The sequence below is a fragment of the Lithobates pipiens genome, unplaced genomic scaffold (genome assembly GCF_037356315.1).
Source record: "Lithobates pipiens isolate NorthernLeopardFrog02 unplaced genomic scaffold, aLitPip1_a1.2 Scaffold_16, whole genome shotgun sequence".
In the NCBI taxonomy this organism is placed as follows: domain Eukaryota; kingdom Metazoa; phylum Chordata; class Amphibia; order Anura; family Ranidae; genus Lithobates; species Lithobates pipiens.
Window position 1 is genome coordinate 223,933,068 of NW_027507748.1, and position 16,553 is coordinate 223,949,620.

Sequence of the window (16,553 nt, forward strand, 5' to 3'; positions counted from 1 at the left end):
GACCCCCAGTTTCACTTTTTGCTCCATTTCTCATCTATTGCTCTCAGGGGATTTTGCCAAATCTTCAAAATGCTACACGTGTTTGATTCAGATTTACTGGAAGAAAGCATAGGTTCCTAGTTGCCTGGACTGGATATGGCTGGTGACAGATATAATGGAAGTGGAGGAATGGATTGCGACCTGCAAGGATAGAAATGACAGGTTATACTCTATCTGGGCTACATGGATCCACTGTAGCTCAGGAGCTTCGGGATCTCAAACCCCCATTTTCACATGACCTCACTTCCTCCACAGGAGCTGACCAGGTAACATCTGACCAATTTCTTTTTTTTGCAGGCCCTACTGCCAGAGATTCTCATTTTTGGAAGAGATGAACCTTGCTATGTAGCCCACTGCTTGCGGTATGCAGCCTGCACCCTATCTGTTTTTGTTTCTGTTTGTATTATTTTTGTATATCCTATCTACTTTACTACTCAACATGGTAAGTAGATGGCTGGAAATTACACAACATGGAAAATTGGTATCTTAGAGATACAACTCGGACTGGATGGTACTCCAGGTTCCCCAGCGAGCCCTCCCCTATTGTAGCCCTGAGATTGTGTGGTGGGGGTTCCCCTCTTGTATGTTTTGCGGCCGTATGGGACATTCTCATTTGTTCTGTAGCATTGTTTATATTCATGGTGTATGTTTGCCTTTATATGACATATACATTTTCTTTTCCATAATTATCTGATGTGTTTTCGCTGTACATGTTTATCACTAGTGAGGCTTGGTTCAATATTGGCCTCATGCCCCTTCTAATTTCTTGCTGGTGCTTTGTATGCCTTCAACTAATGACAGCTGTGTAATTTCTGCAGCACTTTATTTTCATACCTTTGTGCTTCATTTTACATATAGTTTTGTATGGAAAATGTTTCTATAAATAAAGAGTATATTAAAAAGGTAAAACAAGGCAAGTAGAAATAATTTTGAATATTCAACCTATCACATGCCTCCTACTTTCCCTCTCATGCAAAAAACCTTCATAGTTAAAAACATGCTGCATGTGTGTGACAGTGACCATATCACCTTGAGTCACAATAAGAAAATTGAAGTGACATACTAACTTAGTAGGATATATTTATTAAAGTCAAATAGACTGTGCACTTTGGAAGTGCAGTTACACTCCTTGTCCCCCAAGCTTAGTGACAGTGGCAAAGCTCTCCTGAGTTTCATCATCCAGTCATGTACAAATAAAAATCCTGTTTTTTGTTTTTTTTTCTTCCTTGCGCCTGATTGGGTATTCTTAACAAAATGAAGCTTCATTCACTAGAGTCTAAGGAAAATGAGTGCAATTGCACTTGCAGAGTGCACAGTATATTTGCCTTCTGTAAATTTACCCCAGTGACAACAAAAAAAATTAAAAACATTACACATTATCTGAATTAAACTGACTCTAGATGGGCCGAATTTTAAACAAAGATTCATAGGAAAAGAATGTTCTAAGAAAGTTTGTTAATTTTTTTAATCATTAGGGGGTCAAATTGAAGCTCGTTTTTCGACCAGAGTGACAAGTAAAGTTTTTCTCAAATGAACAAATTTCTAACAGTGTATTTAGTTTTCATTTGGTAAAGTCAATTTCTTTTCAATGTTAAAAGCAAACCAAATCTTTCGAACGACATTTGAAAGTTCTCTGAACGTTCTGAGAATTTTCATATGATTTTGCTAAGACTATCAATATATGACCAGCTTTAGACGATACAAGAGAAGCAATAGGCTTCTCTCTTATAATCTTTAGGCTTTAGCCAAAGTTGCTCTAGTAGGCTGGCTGAGGAGGGTGATTAGGAAACACAAAAAAATGGAGTTAAAGTTTTGTGGAAATTTTTTAACACCAGTGCTTTTATGGGCATAAGGGTAAAACAAGCAGTTTGTCCAAATAAGAAGCATTTGTTTAGCTTGGGGTTCTATTTAGATGCTGAAATCCCTGATAAGGAGATTGTATCTTATGCCAAAACTCATGCTGGTATAAAAAACACAGCGAAGGCTGGGAGAACTGCAATGCAGCATGGGTCCAAAAGTTACAGGACCTTTGGCGCAAACCATCATGTAAACAGCCACCCTTGGTGCATCTTGAGAGGATTCATGTAATCACGATGGAATGTTGAACATACATAAACGCTATTTATTGGTTATAAAAATCCTGTGATCTACTGTACAGTATATCTAATAAAAAAATGTGAGCTTAAAAGAAAGTTTGAATTCAAAAGATAATTTCAAAAAATAAATATTTTACTACCACGCCTTTTCTTTTTTGTTCTAGATGCACCATTTGGCTTTCGTGGGGTAATTACAAGGTTATTTAGCTTAGCTCAGATCTACTACTGATGCTGTGAAAAATCACAAATAAAAAAAGTGTGTTAAGTAAGTCCTCATTGACCACATAAAAACAAATGACCTAAAAATAGAATGTATATGAAAATATCTGTTATGGAATTATAACTATGAACTGGTGGACTATCTATATTTTTTAACCGGAAATGTAGTAGAGCTCTGAATTTCTTTTGAGTGAATTTGGTTTAACAAAGCAAACTTGACCATTTGAATATCATGTGCAATTTAAAAATGAGCCACCCTTAGGACATTGAAGGTATACGGATGCAACTTTTTTTGCATCTTAAATTTACAAAGACAAAGACTGTTAGAAATGTTAACACTTCTTAGTAACCAGCCATTTGATAAAACACTTAATCTCTCCAGGTTTCTATTTTTACACGTGTAGTCTTTCCCTGTAACGAGCTTTAAGAGGTTTAAAAAAGATCTTTACTGTAATATGTGCAGTGTTTTGGGAAATCCTGGGAAAAGTGGATGTATCTACAGCATGGGATGGAATTCAAAAAGCAAAAGCTCATAGCATAAACAGTATGGGTTCAGCTCCATCAACTGCAGATGATATTAATGCTTTGGAGATACATCATTGGTACAGAAAATTCATGAAAGAGTGTCCATCTGGACAGCTGAGCTTGCATGAGTTTAAAGGATTACTTGGTCTGCATGGAATGAACCCTGAAGCAAACAAATACATTGAACAAGTATTTTCCACCTTTGATATGAACAAGGTATGTTGTTTTTAAGGAACAGTTAAGATACAAAATATAATTAAAGGAACAATACTTGAGTAAATGTTTTAGTGTGTACGAATTTACAGTCACTTAAACTGTTTTTATTGTCTTAAGATATTTACATCAAAGGTTTAGATGATTAAATGGATGAGCTGGCAAGGTCAGTCTAACTTGTATTTCAGAACTGATTCTATATCTTCAAGTTACTTGTATGATTGCAGTTTGCAATTCATGCTTAGGTTGAAAAAGTTTATTTTCATACTGTATTTTAGGAAAAATCATGCAACAGAATGTATAACTCCATTATCACAATGTTTGCAAAAGCAATTTAATCCACCATTATGGAAGCAAAAAGAAAATCATATCTACAATTTGCATATTGAATGGCTGTAGAGAAGAGAGGCCTACAGATAAACAGGTACAAGTTATGTAGAAAGATTTGTTTCATCTCTGGGTATCACCTGAGACTAACCACTTCACTGTAGAGATAATAAAGGTGTTCCAGATGGCTGCACTCCTCGTAAAAGTTATTGTCACTATACAAACATAAAGAGCAATAAACAGCAATTGACACGTTTCACGCTTACTTAGTGCTAAGTCATAGATAGGGTGCCAGGCTGGCACCCTTTAACAATGGCAGAGCAGTGAGTGAGATCGAGGGAGAAGCTCAGGCACCTGTGCGATTCACTCGTGTAAGGGTTTAGAACCATTTAAAAGTAATATGTTATATTTTTCAGTAAACTGGGAGACAAAAATATCAACCTGTAACCTGTGGAGAGGGAAACTTAGAAACATACAGAGGTATTGCATCCTAAATTTAAAATGAAAACACATGCTGGAAAAATCCAGATAAGTGTGTCAAAAGTGCTTTGATATAAACATGTAGTGGTCACATAGACCAACCACTCATATATACAGTTAAACAAAAAAAGATCTACAAACACAAACAAAACTTTTGGTTTTAAAGCATGTAAATATAAATGATCCCGCGCAAGGAATAAATACCAGCAGAGAACAAGTTAAAAAAGAAAAAGCATATGCTAATTAGGTGAAAGGGAACTGCTGCCTCTACTTATTACTTCCACCTAGGTGGAGTACATGGGTATGGAAAAAGATGAAGTAGAGATTGGCGCTGTTCAGAAAACTTCAGTGGAAAAAGCATAAAATAATTTAAAGATAAAAAATGTGTACAAATACCCAACTTTTTTTACTATTGTCACTTTTGGTATTTTTACACATTTTTATCTTTCATTTTTTTACAATTAAAGCATGCATCGATGTGTGTGGTCATTGCATCCATCCTGTCTGTACAATTTCATAATTGGTATTCACCAGATGTATTGGTAGGTTGTTTTCTTAACCCCTACAAGATTATAAGTAGGTTTTGTCTAAATACAACCAGATTTACTATATAGATACGATCAGTATTATGTGCATGTTGCTGGATCTATGTATTTGTTGGCTTTGATTGCCAATAGACTGGTACTGTCTTGTATTGTCTGCTGTCGTTAATCAGTTCATTTACAGTGTTACATAATAGTGAAGATCCGCACTACAGGTTTTATCCTGTTGTCTGCTAGCTAGTTATTTTTAGCAACAATTGCTTCATTTACAGTAAGTGTCTGAAAAGATACATTAACACTGCCTATTAGCAGAAACATTCGTCAAAGGATTACACACAGAACTGGCAACTATTTAAGGATGTTACCAAGTAATACAATACCATATTCAATTATAGTGTCAACACATTCTTTCTGATTTTCTTAGCAGAAAACAGTGAACAATCTATAGCAAGGGTCTCCAAACTTTATAAAGAAAGGGCCAGTTTACTGTCCTTCAGAATTTAGGGGGGCCTGACTGTGCCCGGTGGGAGTAAACAATGCCCGATCTTTGGTATTAGCGGGAGAAATAGTTGGTGTCAGTGGAGGCATAGGGGCCCATTCTTGTTGTCATTGGAAGGAATGGTGCCCCATTGTTGGTATCAGTGGGAGAAATGATGCCCCATCATTGGTGTAAATGGAAAGAATAGTGCCCCAATGTTGGTGTCAGAGGCAGGAAAAATGCCTCAAGGGCCAGATAAAGGCAAGCAAAGGGCTGCAGTTTTGAGACCACTGATCTATACCAAAGTGTTCATAGGTTCTTCCACAGCTTCATACAATGATGTTCCTTTCAGAACAATCACATATATTTTCTAAAAGCAGCAGTTATGTCTCAAAATAGATTACTGTCATGCTTTCCTTGTTCATCATAGTCATTTTTTTAAAGACATACTGTATTTATTGAGCTTTCACAATGATAGATCATCATAGTCTTTTACTGTGTTTTTTTTTATGAAGCATCATACTATCATATGCCTTCCTGAAGTATCATATGATCTTCTCCTTGAGAATCGTACTATATCTTTTTTTAAGTATCTAATTTTCTGCAAAAGCATCATACTATTTTATGTTCTCCTGGAGCATCATACTATTATATTCCATCCAGGAGATTTATATTCTCATAAGTTCTTCTGGAGAATTATATAGTCATTTGTTTGTCTGGACCCATACTATCATATGATCTCCTGTAGCATCATGCTATAATATATGTAATTATGTAAAAATTAAACCACACAACCGGTGCTGCACTGCTTACATCCCTGCAGTATATATCTGTGCACTAAGAAATTATATATTTACATATATCCCATATACACGTTACATCTCTGGATGTAGAATTCTTCAGTAGTGGTTTTGGATTATAGATTTACACATCATTAAATGCCACATAATTGTGGCACTGTATAACATATTGGTTGATTATATATCTACATACAGTGCATTACCATATACAATTAACCAATATGTTATATAGTGCTACAATTTCTGTGGCATTTAGTGATGTGTTAATCTATAATCCAAAACCCCTACTGAAGATGTCAACGCCCAGAGACATAACACGTATATGCAATATATGTAATTATATAATTGATGATGACAGGAGGAGGAATCACCCAGAGAAAATTCACTCCATTATGTTAAGAATAAACTGACCATAGCTCATTTCATAAAGTCGTCATAAAGTTATACTTACCTGCCCTGTGCAGTGTTTTTGCACAGAGCAGCCCAGATCCTTCTCTTCTCGGGTCCGTCTTCTGTGCTCCTGGCCACTCCCTCCCTGTTGAGTGCCCCCACAGCAAGCAGCTTTCTATGGGGAGTCACAGCTCCCTTTGTCCATTATGACACAGAGCTGTGGTTATACCCCACCCCCTCCTTCTCCTGATTGGCTGACTGGCTTTGATTGGCAGCAGAGGGAGCCAATGGCCTCAGCCAATGAGGAGGGAGAGTCTCGGACGGCTGAGACACTCGTGGACATCCCTAGACAGAGATGGGGCTCAGGTAAGTATTAGGGGGGCTGAGGGGGGTTGCTACACACAGAAGTTTTTTTTTTATCTAAATGCACAGAATGTATTAAGATAAAAAAATAACTTTTGACTTTACAACCCCTTTAAAGCATAGCTGAACCCATAAACATTTTTTTTCTTGGATTCTTGTATTTTTTCAGGCATTTTTCTTTTATTTTGCACATGGGTAGCTACACTGACTCCTCCACTGCATCTATGAATGGAGCCATGCTAGCCACCCAGGCTGCACTGCAAATATGTCTGTCTTTGTTTATCTCTTTTATATGGAGGGTGGGGATTATAAGTTTACAGAAAAAAATACCATTGTTTTTGTTTTCTGTTCAGCTTACAGTAAGTGATATGGACAATGCATGTTTTTTGTTTTTCGTTAACTTTATTGTCTGACTACAGATCTATGTTTGTCCCAAGCATGTTTGAAGCCATTTACTGTTGATTGCCTCACTACCTCTGCTGTTAGTTTATTCCAAGCATCAACTACCATTTCAATAAAATAATACTTTATAAAATTAGTTTTGAACTTTCCTCCAGTTAGTTTGAGGTCATGTCCCCATGTCCTTGATTTTGGTTTCACATTGGAAAAACCGCCCTCCTGAACCTTATTCACTCCCTTGATGTATTTAAAGGTTTCAATCTTGTCTCCCCTTTCCCTTCTTTTCTCCAGACTCATACCTACCAATTTTTTTGCGATGGGAACGAGAGACACCTATTAGCAAAAGTATGTAGCATAGGACACACCCACTGCCACGCCCCCTTAAAGGAGAATTATACAGAAAAATTATTAGTTGAACCCACAAGTGCTTTTTTTTTACCACTACTATTCCTTTATACTGGCATTTGAAATTTACAAATGCAGCCATTTAGAATTTGGATGACAAGTTTAGCAATGTGAAAAAGCTTTTGAAAGATAAATAGTAAATTTTTATCAGAAACCATGAATCAGACTGAGACAGGAGTGCAGTAAAAAAATCACACTTGTTTAATAATGATAATTGTAAAAAGATAAACAGAGTAAATGTAGTCAAAACATAGCCAGAGTTCGGTAACCGGAACAGATAGTCAGGACGTTAGGGAGCCAGGGATCAGCGTACTTCTGGACAAGACAGGAAATCAGGTAACTGGAGAATGAGCGTAGTAGAACAGCAAGCAAGATCAGTAACCAGAAGGGACATCAGACAAGCAAGTCTTTAACAGGTACACAGGAGAGAGTCTCTGGATGTGTTGACAAGGCGAAGGCAGAGAGGCTCTGGACTGAACTGCTTAAGTAACCAGCATAACTTGGCGAGCAGGATATCATCATCAGCTGAGTCACTGTGGAAAGATTGGAGCTGGCAATTAACTGACAGCTGAGTGGCCTGCTCTAAGAAGGAAGGGCCGAGCCCAGCCCTGACAATTTTAGACACACAAATATAGATCAGACCAAATCAAGGGACAAATGAGGAGGACAGAGAGACAAAGAGTCTTTGTTCCAAATCAAGAACAGTCCCTCGAAATCAGGGAGCTATGCAGACTATACATATTAAGTTCCTGAAGTTGCTTTCAATATGTTTTATCCACCCAAACCTTTTACCATTTTTGTTACCCATCTCTGGACTCATTCTATTTTACTCGTTCTAAGTGAGGTCTCCAGAACTGGACACAGTATTCTAAATGAGGTCTCACTAAAGATCTACTGTATATAGGGGAATCAGAACCTGCTTCCTCCTGCTGGTGATCCCTCTAGTGATGATCCCTCTAGTGATGCATCCTAGAATTCTATTCACTTTTACTACTGCCTGGTCACACTGTTTGCTAATTTTGAAATCATCTGAAATAAGTACCGCCAAATCTTTTTTTTTGTGTAGTGCTGGTCAATACTGTATCCCAAATGTTGTACTCTCTCAGGAGATTCTTTTTTCCTAGGTGCATTGTTTTTATTTAGAAACACGGAACTGCAGTTTCTACTTCTTTGACCAAACTTCCAGCAATGCCAAATCATGTTACACGTTATAGACACCTCCAGGGATATCAACCCTATTACACACCTTTGTATCATCAAATGACATTCCTTGCCCAACAAACTTTTAGTTATATCACTTACATATAGATTAAAAAGATATAACTAAAGGCTTGTTGGGCAAAGTATATCTTTTTGCTGATGATACAGAGGTGTGTAATACTTACTGATCAACTTTATTATACTCTTCAAGGGGTGGTGGCGTACACAGGACTGGGATGCTACTGTCTATCGATATTTGTAAAGCATTTGACTCGCTCTCGTGGCCCTTCCTTTTTCGGGTGCTGGCTAGATGGAATTTGGGTCCTATGTTTTTGGCCTCAATGCACTCACTATATAGCTCACCTTCGGCCATAGGTCGGAGTCGATTCCCACACCATCAGGCACCCCGACAGAGATGCCCACTATCCCCACTATTGTTTTTAGTAGTCATAATCCAGACATTTTGGGGCTAGAAAGTAGGGGGAAGAGCCACAAAGGTGCTTTATTCACAGATGTCCTATTGCTGTTTATCACCTCCCCCCACACTACTCTACCAAATTTATTGTCTCTATTAAATTGATTTGGGAAACTTTCCGGCCTATTAGTTAACCATGAAAAATCGGAGGCGCTAAAAGTCAATCTACCGACTTCAACGCTTCAGAGCATTCAGTCCCAATATCCTTTCCATTGGAAACCGATGTCCCACTCCTATTTAGGAATCCAACTGACCTCCAATGCAGTCTCACTATATAAAGCCAACTACCTACCTTTGTTTGCTAAATTACTGGAGGATGTGAAGTCATAGTCTGATGCTAATCTGTCATGGATGGGCAGAATTACATCTGTAAAAATTACAGTCTTACCCAGATTGTTATATTACTTTCGAACACTTCCCATTCTAGTCCCTGCCGATGATATTCGATGATTCCAATCCCAAATCTTCCATTTTATTTGGGGTACTAAAGGATCCAGGATAGCTAGGGCTACAATGTACACCCCTAAGGACCTGGGTAGTCTGGGGGTGCCCGAATTCCGGAAATACTACATTGCTGCGCAGCTAACACTTAATACACATATGGGACACAAGTTGCAGGAGATGGCCCCTATGCTCTGCTCACACCCCAGTGGCTCCTCTGTTTGGCAATCTCCTGTTCCCCCCTGGTATACATCCTGATAGATTTGGTTGGTGGGTGAACAAGGGATTATACAGGATAGGTGATTATCTTGACCACAGGGGAATATGTCCCTCTTTACACTTTGTGAGCAGCTTGGAGATGCTCCCAATGGAGAACTTCCACTTACAACTAATTTTGAACTTTCTTACTTCATTACAAAAAGGTGGCTCTGATCTAACAGTACGCACCCTGTTTGAAAACAGGTGCATGCAGGATGTAGCTCTCCGGGGGGGTGTCTCTATGCTCTACAAATTGTTCACCAGTCCCCTGACTAGATTGTCTTACCAGGTGGCATGGGAGAAGGATCTGGACATAGCCCCTGAGGTGGAGGACTGGTGCAAATGGAGTTCACAAATCCACAAAGGTATCCTTAATGTTGCCGTGATTGAGACAGGATGGAAAGTGGTTGTGGCCTGGCAGGTACACCACTGCACATATGGTGGACATGTCCTAGGATTCGCCACTTTTAAATGAAGGTTCATTCATTCATATTTTCGGTCACAATGGTTAACATTGCCAAGGACACTAGTGTCGGCCTACTGAACAAACCAGTGGAAAATGCACCTTGATATACCCAGACACTGATACATTTTATGTTTCTAGTGACAAAAATTGCCATTGTCACAGCATGGAAAAGCCCTGTTATAGACATAGCATTGATGAAACGCAAACTTACGTGAATCATGTTGAACGAAAAGATAGTGAGTATTCTACGCGACAAACTGTTATGTCCCTTTGACACAGGGTCTCTCAGGGTGTTGCTAGCAATGCTGCCAGTGTCTGCTCAGCAAGTTACACACAGGCTGGATGCACTTCTTAACTAGGGAAAGGTTTATTACTCACTCAGAAACTGATGCACATTCTTACATGGAGGATTAATATACAACAGATCTCCCTCTCAGTATCATGCTGCTGCTTCCAGTCCCACACACACTGTACTGACTTCCTGGTACAGCCCCTCTTCCAGCATGCATCAGGAGAAAGGGGTTAAGGGTCACAGTGATTCTGCATAAACATTACACCTCCTCTTTTTCTCGAAGAAAAAAAAATAAACATAAAAAAAATATATAACAAGAGAACAAATACATAACACATAAAATATTCAACACATAAAGAACAAGGCAAACAGGATCAGTTCAGCACGTAGTATCCCCAACTCAGGTCTGTGGCTCCCGCAGCACTTCAGGAGCCCCTTTTCTCCATTTCCTGTCCCGTAAGATTTCAGTGCTTTGCCAAAGAGGAATTTGATGTCTTTGGCAGGCAGACTGACAAAGTGGCACAGCACTGGAACGGATAGAGTCAGTCAAGGGTTCTGGAGATGTTAGTGGGTGTCCAACAGACCAATCAGTCTCTGCGACTCCAGGCACAAGTCCAGATTCCTCAGGAATATGGTCACCAACCTTTTCAGGGGTTGGTTGTAAACTTGTGGGATCATGCCAGACACCATGTCATATGTCACCAGTAGAGCCCTGAGTAGACTCTGGTGGTTGGTTAGAAAGAGGGGTCGGCTTTGTCTCTAATGGTCAGCAAATGCGCTTCTTCAATTTCGAAAGGGGTCGTCGAACATAAACGCCATTCTCCAGGTGAACAAGGTACAGTCTTCTTCCAACAGGTACATCAATTATGCCAGGAAACCAATGAGGCAAAACTCTGTAATTCCAAAACCATACAAAGATCACTGTCACGGAATCCCGGACGGCCTGGGGGAGGAGGTGTTGGTGACTGTTCCTATGGACGGACTAAATCCAGTTTGGTGCAGAGATGCCTGCCAAACATAAGAAAAGCAGGGGACAGCCCAGTAGTGTGTGTTTTGTGTTTCGGTACATGGTCAAGAAGTCCAGCAGCTTCTCCTCTGACAGTTCGATCTGGTCCAGAGTGGACAGTAAGTGCTTCTTAAACGTCTTCAAAAAACCGTTCTGCCAGACCATTCAAGGCTGGGTGATAAGGAGCTGTTTTGTAATGTTGGATGCTCAAGCCACTGAGGAAGGATTGAAACTCATGCGATGTAAATTGAATTCCATTGTCCGAGACTATGGCTGTTGGCAAACCATATTGAGCAAAGAGCTTCCTTAAGACTAGAAGGGTAGCAGCTGAGGTAGTAGAAGGCAGTTGAAATACCTCCGGCCATTTTGAATGTGCGTCTACCATGATTAAATACATTTCAAGATGGAGTCTTGACCACAAGTCTGTCGGCCATGGCCAAGGTAGCAGGGTTCCTTTCTTTTTGGGTTGCTGAGCTTGAGAGCACCCAGGACATTGAGCCACATAATCTTCAATTGCTTTATCCATTTTTGGCCACCAAACATAGCGCCGGGCTCACTGCTTCATGCGCACCACACCAGGATGGCCATCATGCAGTATTCCTAGCATGGTTGATTGCAAATACTGAGGTATAATCACTCTATTGCCCCACTGTAGGCAACCAGCATTAGTCACAAGTTCACATTTTCTGGTAAAGTACGGAGGAAATTCACCTGGGACTTTCTCTGGCCATCCAGCGTGAACATACAAGAATATCTGAGACAGGAAGGGATCTGTGGCTGTATGTCTGGCAATTAGGAAAGTGGACATTCAGGACCATGGTCTGTGTACTTCAACTATGCGTACATCTCTAGGTGTTTGGTCTCCAATTGGCAATCTGGAAAATGCTTCTGCATTGCCATGGGCCTCATGGGAGCGGTATCTGATAGAATAAGTATAAGCGCCCAAGAATAAAGCGTACCTTTGTAAGGGAGATTCGGTTGTTGTAGAAATTCCTTTCTGAGGATTCAGTATGAACAACAGAGGTTTGTGGTCAGTGATAAGTGTCAACTCCCCTCCATAGATGTACGTGTGACATTTTTTTGTGGCCCATACAATCGCCAAAGCTTCCTTGTCTATCTGGGAGTAGTTTTGTTCTGCTGAGGTTAAAGACCTGGAGGCAAAAGAAATGGGGTGCTCCATGCCATCTGGCATGACATGGGAAAGCACGGCACCCAGTCCATAAGGTGAAGCGTCACAAGCCAAGGTGACGTGTTTCTTTAAATCGTAGTGGACCAGAACCTGAGAGGACAGAATGAGATCTTTAAAAAGCCGAAAAGCTTCTTTACATTTGTCTGTCCATATCCATTTAGCCCTTGCATCCAGTAAGTGATGTAACCGGTAGAACTGGTGTACTAGGTTCAGCACGAAACGGTGGTAGTAATTTAGGAGGCCAAGGTAGGACCTGAGTTGTGTGACATTCTGGGGAGTAGGGGCATGCATAAGGGCTTTAACCTTTTCTTCAGTAGTGTGTAACCCATGTCGGTCCACAGCATGGGCAAAATTCCAGTCGAGACTTGAGAAATTCGCATTTTGAAAGATTGACACGTAAACCATACAGTTGGAGTCTCTCTAGCACAGCTTCAACATTCTTTCTGTGCTCTTCATCAGTGGGACCAGTAACGAGCATGTCATCTAGTAGACATTGGGTGAAAGGTATGCCTGAAAGGACTTCTATCAACTTTAGTTATGATCTTTTCAGCCAATAGATGGTCCAGCTCTGCTTCCACTTTCTTCCACAAGGCAAAGGGCACTGATCTTGCCTTACAAAAATGAGGTATAGCACCAGGCTTTAAGAAAAGGTGGGCCATTTTTCCTTTTACCGAGCCCAAAGAGTCCTCAAAAACCTCCTTAAAACGTGACTTCAGGGATTCCACCCAATGGTCTACCTCAGAAAGCAATGTACATTGGGCAATGGCAAGAGGGGGCATGCCCAGGGCTTTGATCCAGTCCCTACCATACAGCGGAGGACCTCCTTTACTTACAACATAAAGGCGTAGAGTTTCCCTGCGCTTGCCTAATGTCACAATAGGTTTCACATTACCTAAGGGCTGTAGCAGTTCCTTACTGTAGGTTTGTAGTGTGAGATTCGTAGGCTGGAGCGGTAGGGACAGACCCGATGCCTTTAAATCAGTCCATGAAATGACGGATACAGCCGCCCCTGTATCAACATCCATGGAGACAGGACAGCCATTGAGTGTGACATCCACTTTGATCGCAGGAGTGTTCCAACATGCTGGACACTCAGATCTCCTCATCAGAGCTGGAGCCGTTCTTGTCAATATCCACATGAAATGTCTGTTTACATCTACCTTTTGTGGTAGTGTTCGGGGAGTGTGAGCTGTGGCAAACATGCCCAATATGACCAGTCTTTCCACAAAGAAAACAAATGACATCCTTGAACTTGCAAGCAGGTGCACCGTGAGAAGTGTTACCACAACGGTAGCAAGTTGGTATTCTAGAGACAGAAGAATTAGGTTGGTTTAGGTTGATTTAGCGACAGCAGTTGTGGGTTTCGGGTGATACCAGTGTGGAATATTTCCTCTCCCTGGTTGCAGGAGGTTCAGGTGGCGCCTTCAGTAGGGTGGCGTCCCATGTAGCCAACTCCATGACTGTAGCAAGGTCCATGGCTTTCGTCAGAGTCAAGTCGGGTTCTGTGAGTAAATGTTTTTGAATGGCTGGGTCCCAGAGTCCCATGACAAACATGTCGCAGAGAGCTGCCTGCAGGTAGTCTCTAAACTGACCAGTGGCAGCTAGTTTACGTAAAGCAATGATATAAGTCTCTATATCCTCCCCAGCATGCTGCCTCCTACTGTAGAATTTAAACCGCTCTGTGATTTCTAATGGCTTTGGGTTGTAGTGCGCATGTAGCCTCTGAATTAACTCAGGCAGGTGCTTAGAGGCCGGCTTGTCTGGACAAATTAAGTCTCTGAGAGTGCCATATACAGCTTGACCCAATGCTGTGAGGAAAACTGCAACTTTCTTTTCCACAGCCACACTATTTGCTTCCATATACTACTCCAGCCTCTCCACCCAGGAGCTCCATGGTTCAGCAGCAGGATCAAATGGTTGAATAAACCCTATGAAAGCCATGTGTGCTAAAATCCACAATCCTTGTCGCCACAGTGATATGTCCCTTTGACACAGGGTCTCTCAGGGTGTTTTAGCAATGCTGCCAGTGTCTGCTCATTACATTACACAAACAATCCCTTTTTGATGAAATATGGTCCCCCTGGCTTGCCTAATTGAAGGTCCCTCATACATAGAGTTATTTTTCTAGTCGACCAACTGGAGGTTCCCGGATGAATTTTCCTCTCTTTTATTCTGTTTTCTTCTTTTCTTTTCCCCTCATTGTTTTGTGCCAACCTTGGCATCATGTTTTTGTAGCCTTCTTTGTAATCCAGACTCTCCTGTGCATTGTGGGGAATATGATTCCTCATATGGGACATTGTGGGGAATATGATTCCTCATATGGGACATTGCTATGTCTGATAGTTGCAAGCACCTTAACTATCACACAATAAGTAAGAGGAATTATTGCTATCAACACTATTTCATTGTGATTAAGTTATATTAATGTTATGCATCCGAGTCCATGATCTTTCATATAATATATATGCTTCTTCGGGTGGTTAGCTCAGATGGTAACCCTTTTGCGTTTATGTTATTTGAACGCTTTATTAGTAGTCTATAATAAGATGATGTCTTTCCTTAGATATAAGTTTATGTACAGTATCTCACAAAAGTGAGTACCCCCCTCACATTTTTGTAAATATTTTATTATATCTTTTCATGTGACAACACTGGAGAAATGACACTTTGCTACAATGTAAAGTAGTGAGTGTACAGCTTGTATAACAGTGTAAATTTGCTGTCCCCTCAAAATAACTCAACACGCAGCCATTAACCACTTCACCCCCGGAAGAATTTACCCCCTTCCTGACCAAAGCACTTTTTTCCGATTCAGCACTGCGTCGCTTTAACTGACAATTTCACTGTCATGCGACGTGGCTCCCGAACAAAATTGACGTGCTTTTTTTCCCACAAATAGAGCCTTCTTTTGTTGGTATTTTATCACTCCTGTGGATTTTATTTTTGTGCTATAAACAAAAAAAAGCGACAATTTTGAAAAAAGCGCATTATTTTTTACATTTTGCTATAATAAATATCCCCCAAAAGTATATAAAAAAAGATTTTTTTCCTCAGTTTAGGCTGATACATATTCTTCTACATATTTTTGGTAAAAAAAAATTGCAATAAGCATTTATTTATTGGTTTGCGCAAAAGTTATAGCGTTTACAAAATAGGAGATAGTTTTATGGCATTTTTATTCATTTTATTAATTAATTTTTTTTTTTACTAGTAATGGCGGTGATCAGTGATTTTTATTGTGACTGCGACATTATGGCGGAAACATCGGAAATTTTTGACACATTTATGGGACCATTGTCATTTATACTGCAATCAATGCTATACAAATGCACGGATTACTGTGTAAATGAAACTGGCAGGGAAGGGGTTAACCGCTAGGGGGCAGTGTATGGGTTAAGTGTGCCCTGGGGAGAGTTTCTAACTGTGGGGGGGGCGTGGCTACGTGTGACACATCACTGATGTATCATGTGACAGTATCACTAGGCAGAACGGTGAGATGCTTGTTTCAAGGGTATCCCCGCGGTGATCGAGTCCGTGGGACCCGCGACCCAACTCATGGAGCTTGCCGTGGACACGCGCCGCCGGCAGGGCGCGTGCGCCTGCTGGACACCTCTTAAGGGGCCACGTACAGGTACGTTAGTTTGCCTGTACAAGCCCTTCTGCTGATGTGTATCATTGTGAGGCGGTCGGCAATGGGTTAATGTCTAAACTGCTGGCAACAAAAGTGAGTGCACCCCTAGGTGAAAATGTCCAAATTGGGCCCAATTAGCCATTTTCCCTCCCTGGTGTCATGTGACAGTCTTAGTGTTACAAGGTCTCAGGTGTGAATGGGGATGGTGAATGGTGTGTTAAATTTGGTGTTATTGCTCTCACTCTCTTATACTGTCACTGGAAGTTCAACGTGGCACCTCATGGCAAAGAACTCTCTGAGGATCTGAAAAAAATTGTTC

At 40.6% G+C, this 16,553-nt stretch overlaps 1 protein-coding gene across 1 annotated transcript in view; it reads left to right on the forward strand.

Moving 5' to 3' along the window:
- The first annotated feature begins 2,835 nt into the window (after positions 1 to 2,835).
- GUCA1C (guanylate cyclase activator 1C) overlaps positions 2,836 to 16,553 on the forward strand; it is a 224,617-nt gene continuing 210,899 nt past the window's right edge. Inside the window, exon 1 of the mRNA XM_077481122.1 lies at positions 2,836 to 3,095. Coding sequence (XP_077337248.1) covers positions 2,901 to 3,095 — 195 coding nt within the window. The 5' untranslated portion in view covers positions 2,836 to 2,900. The remainder of the gene's footprint in view (positions 3,096 to 16,553) is intronic.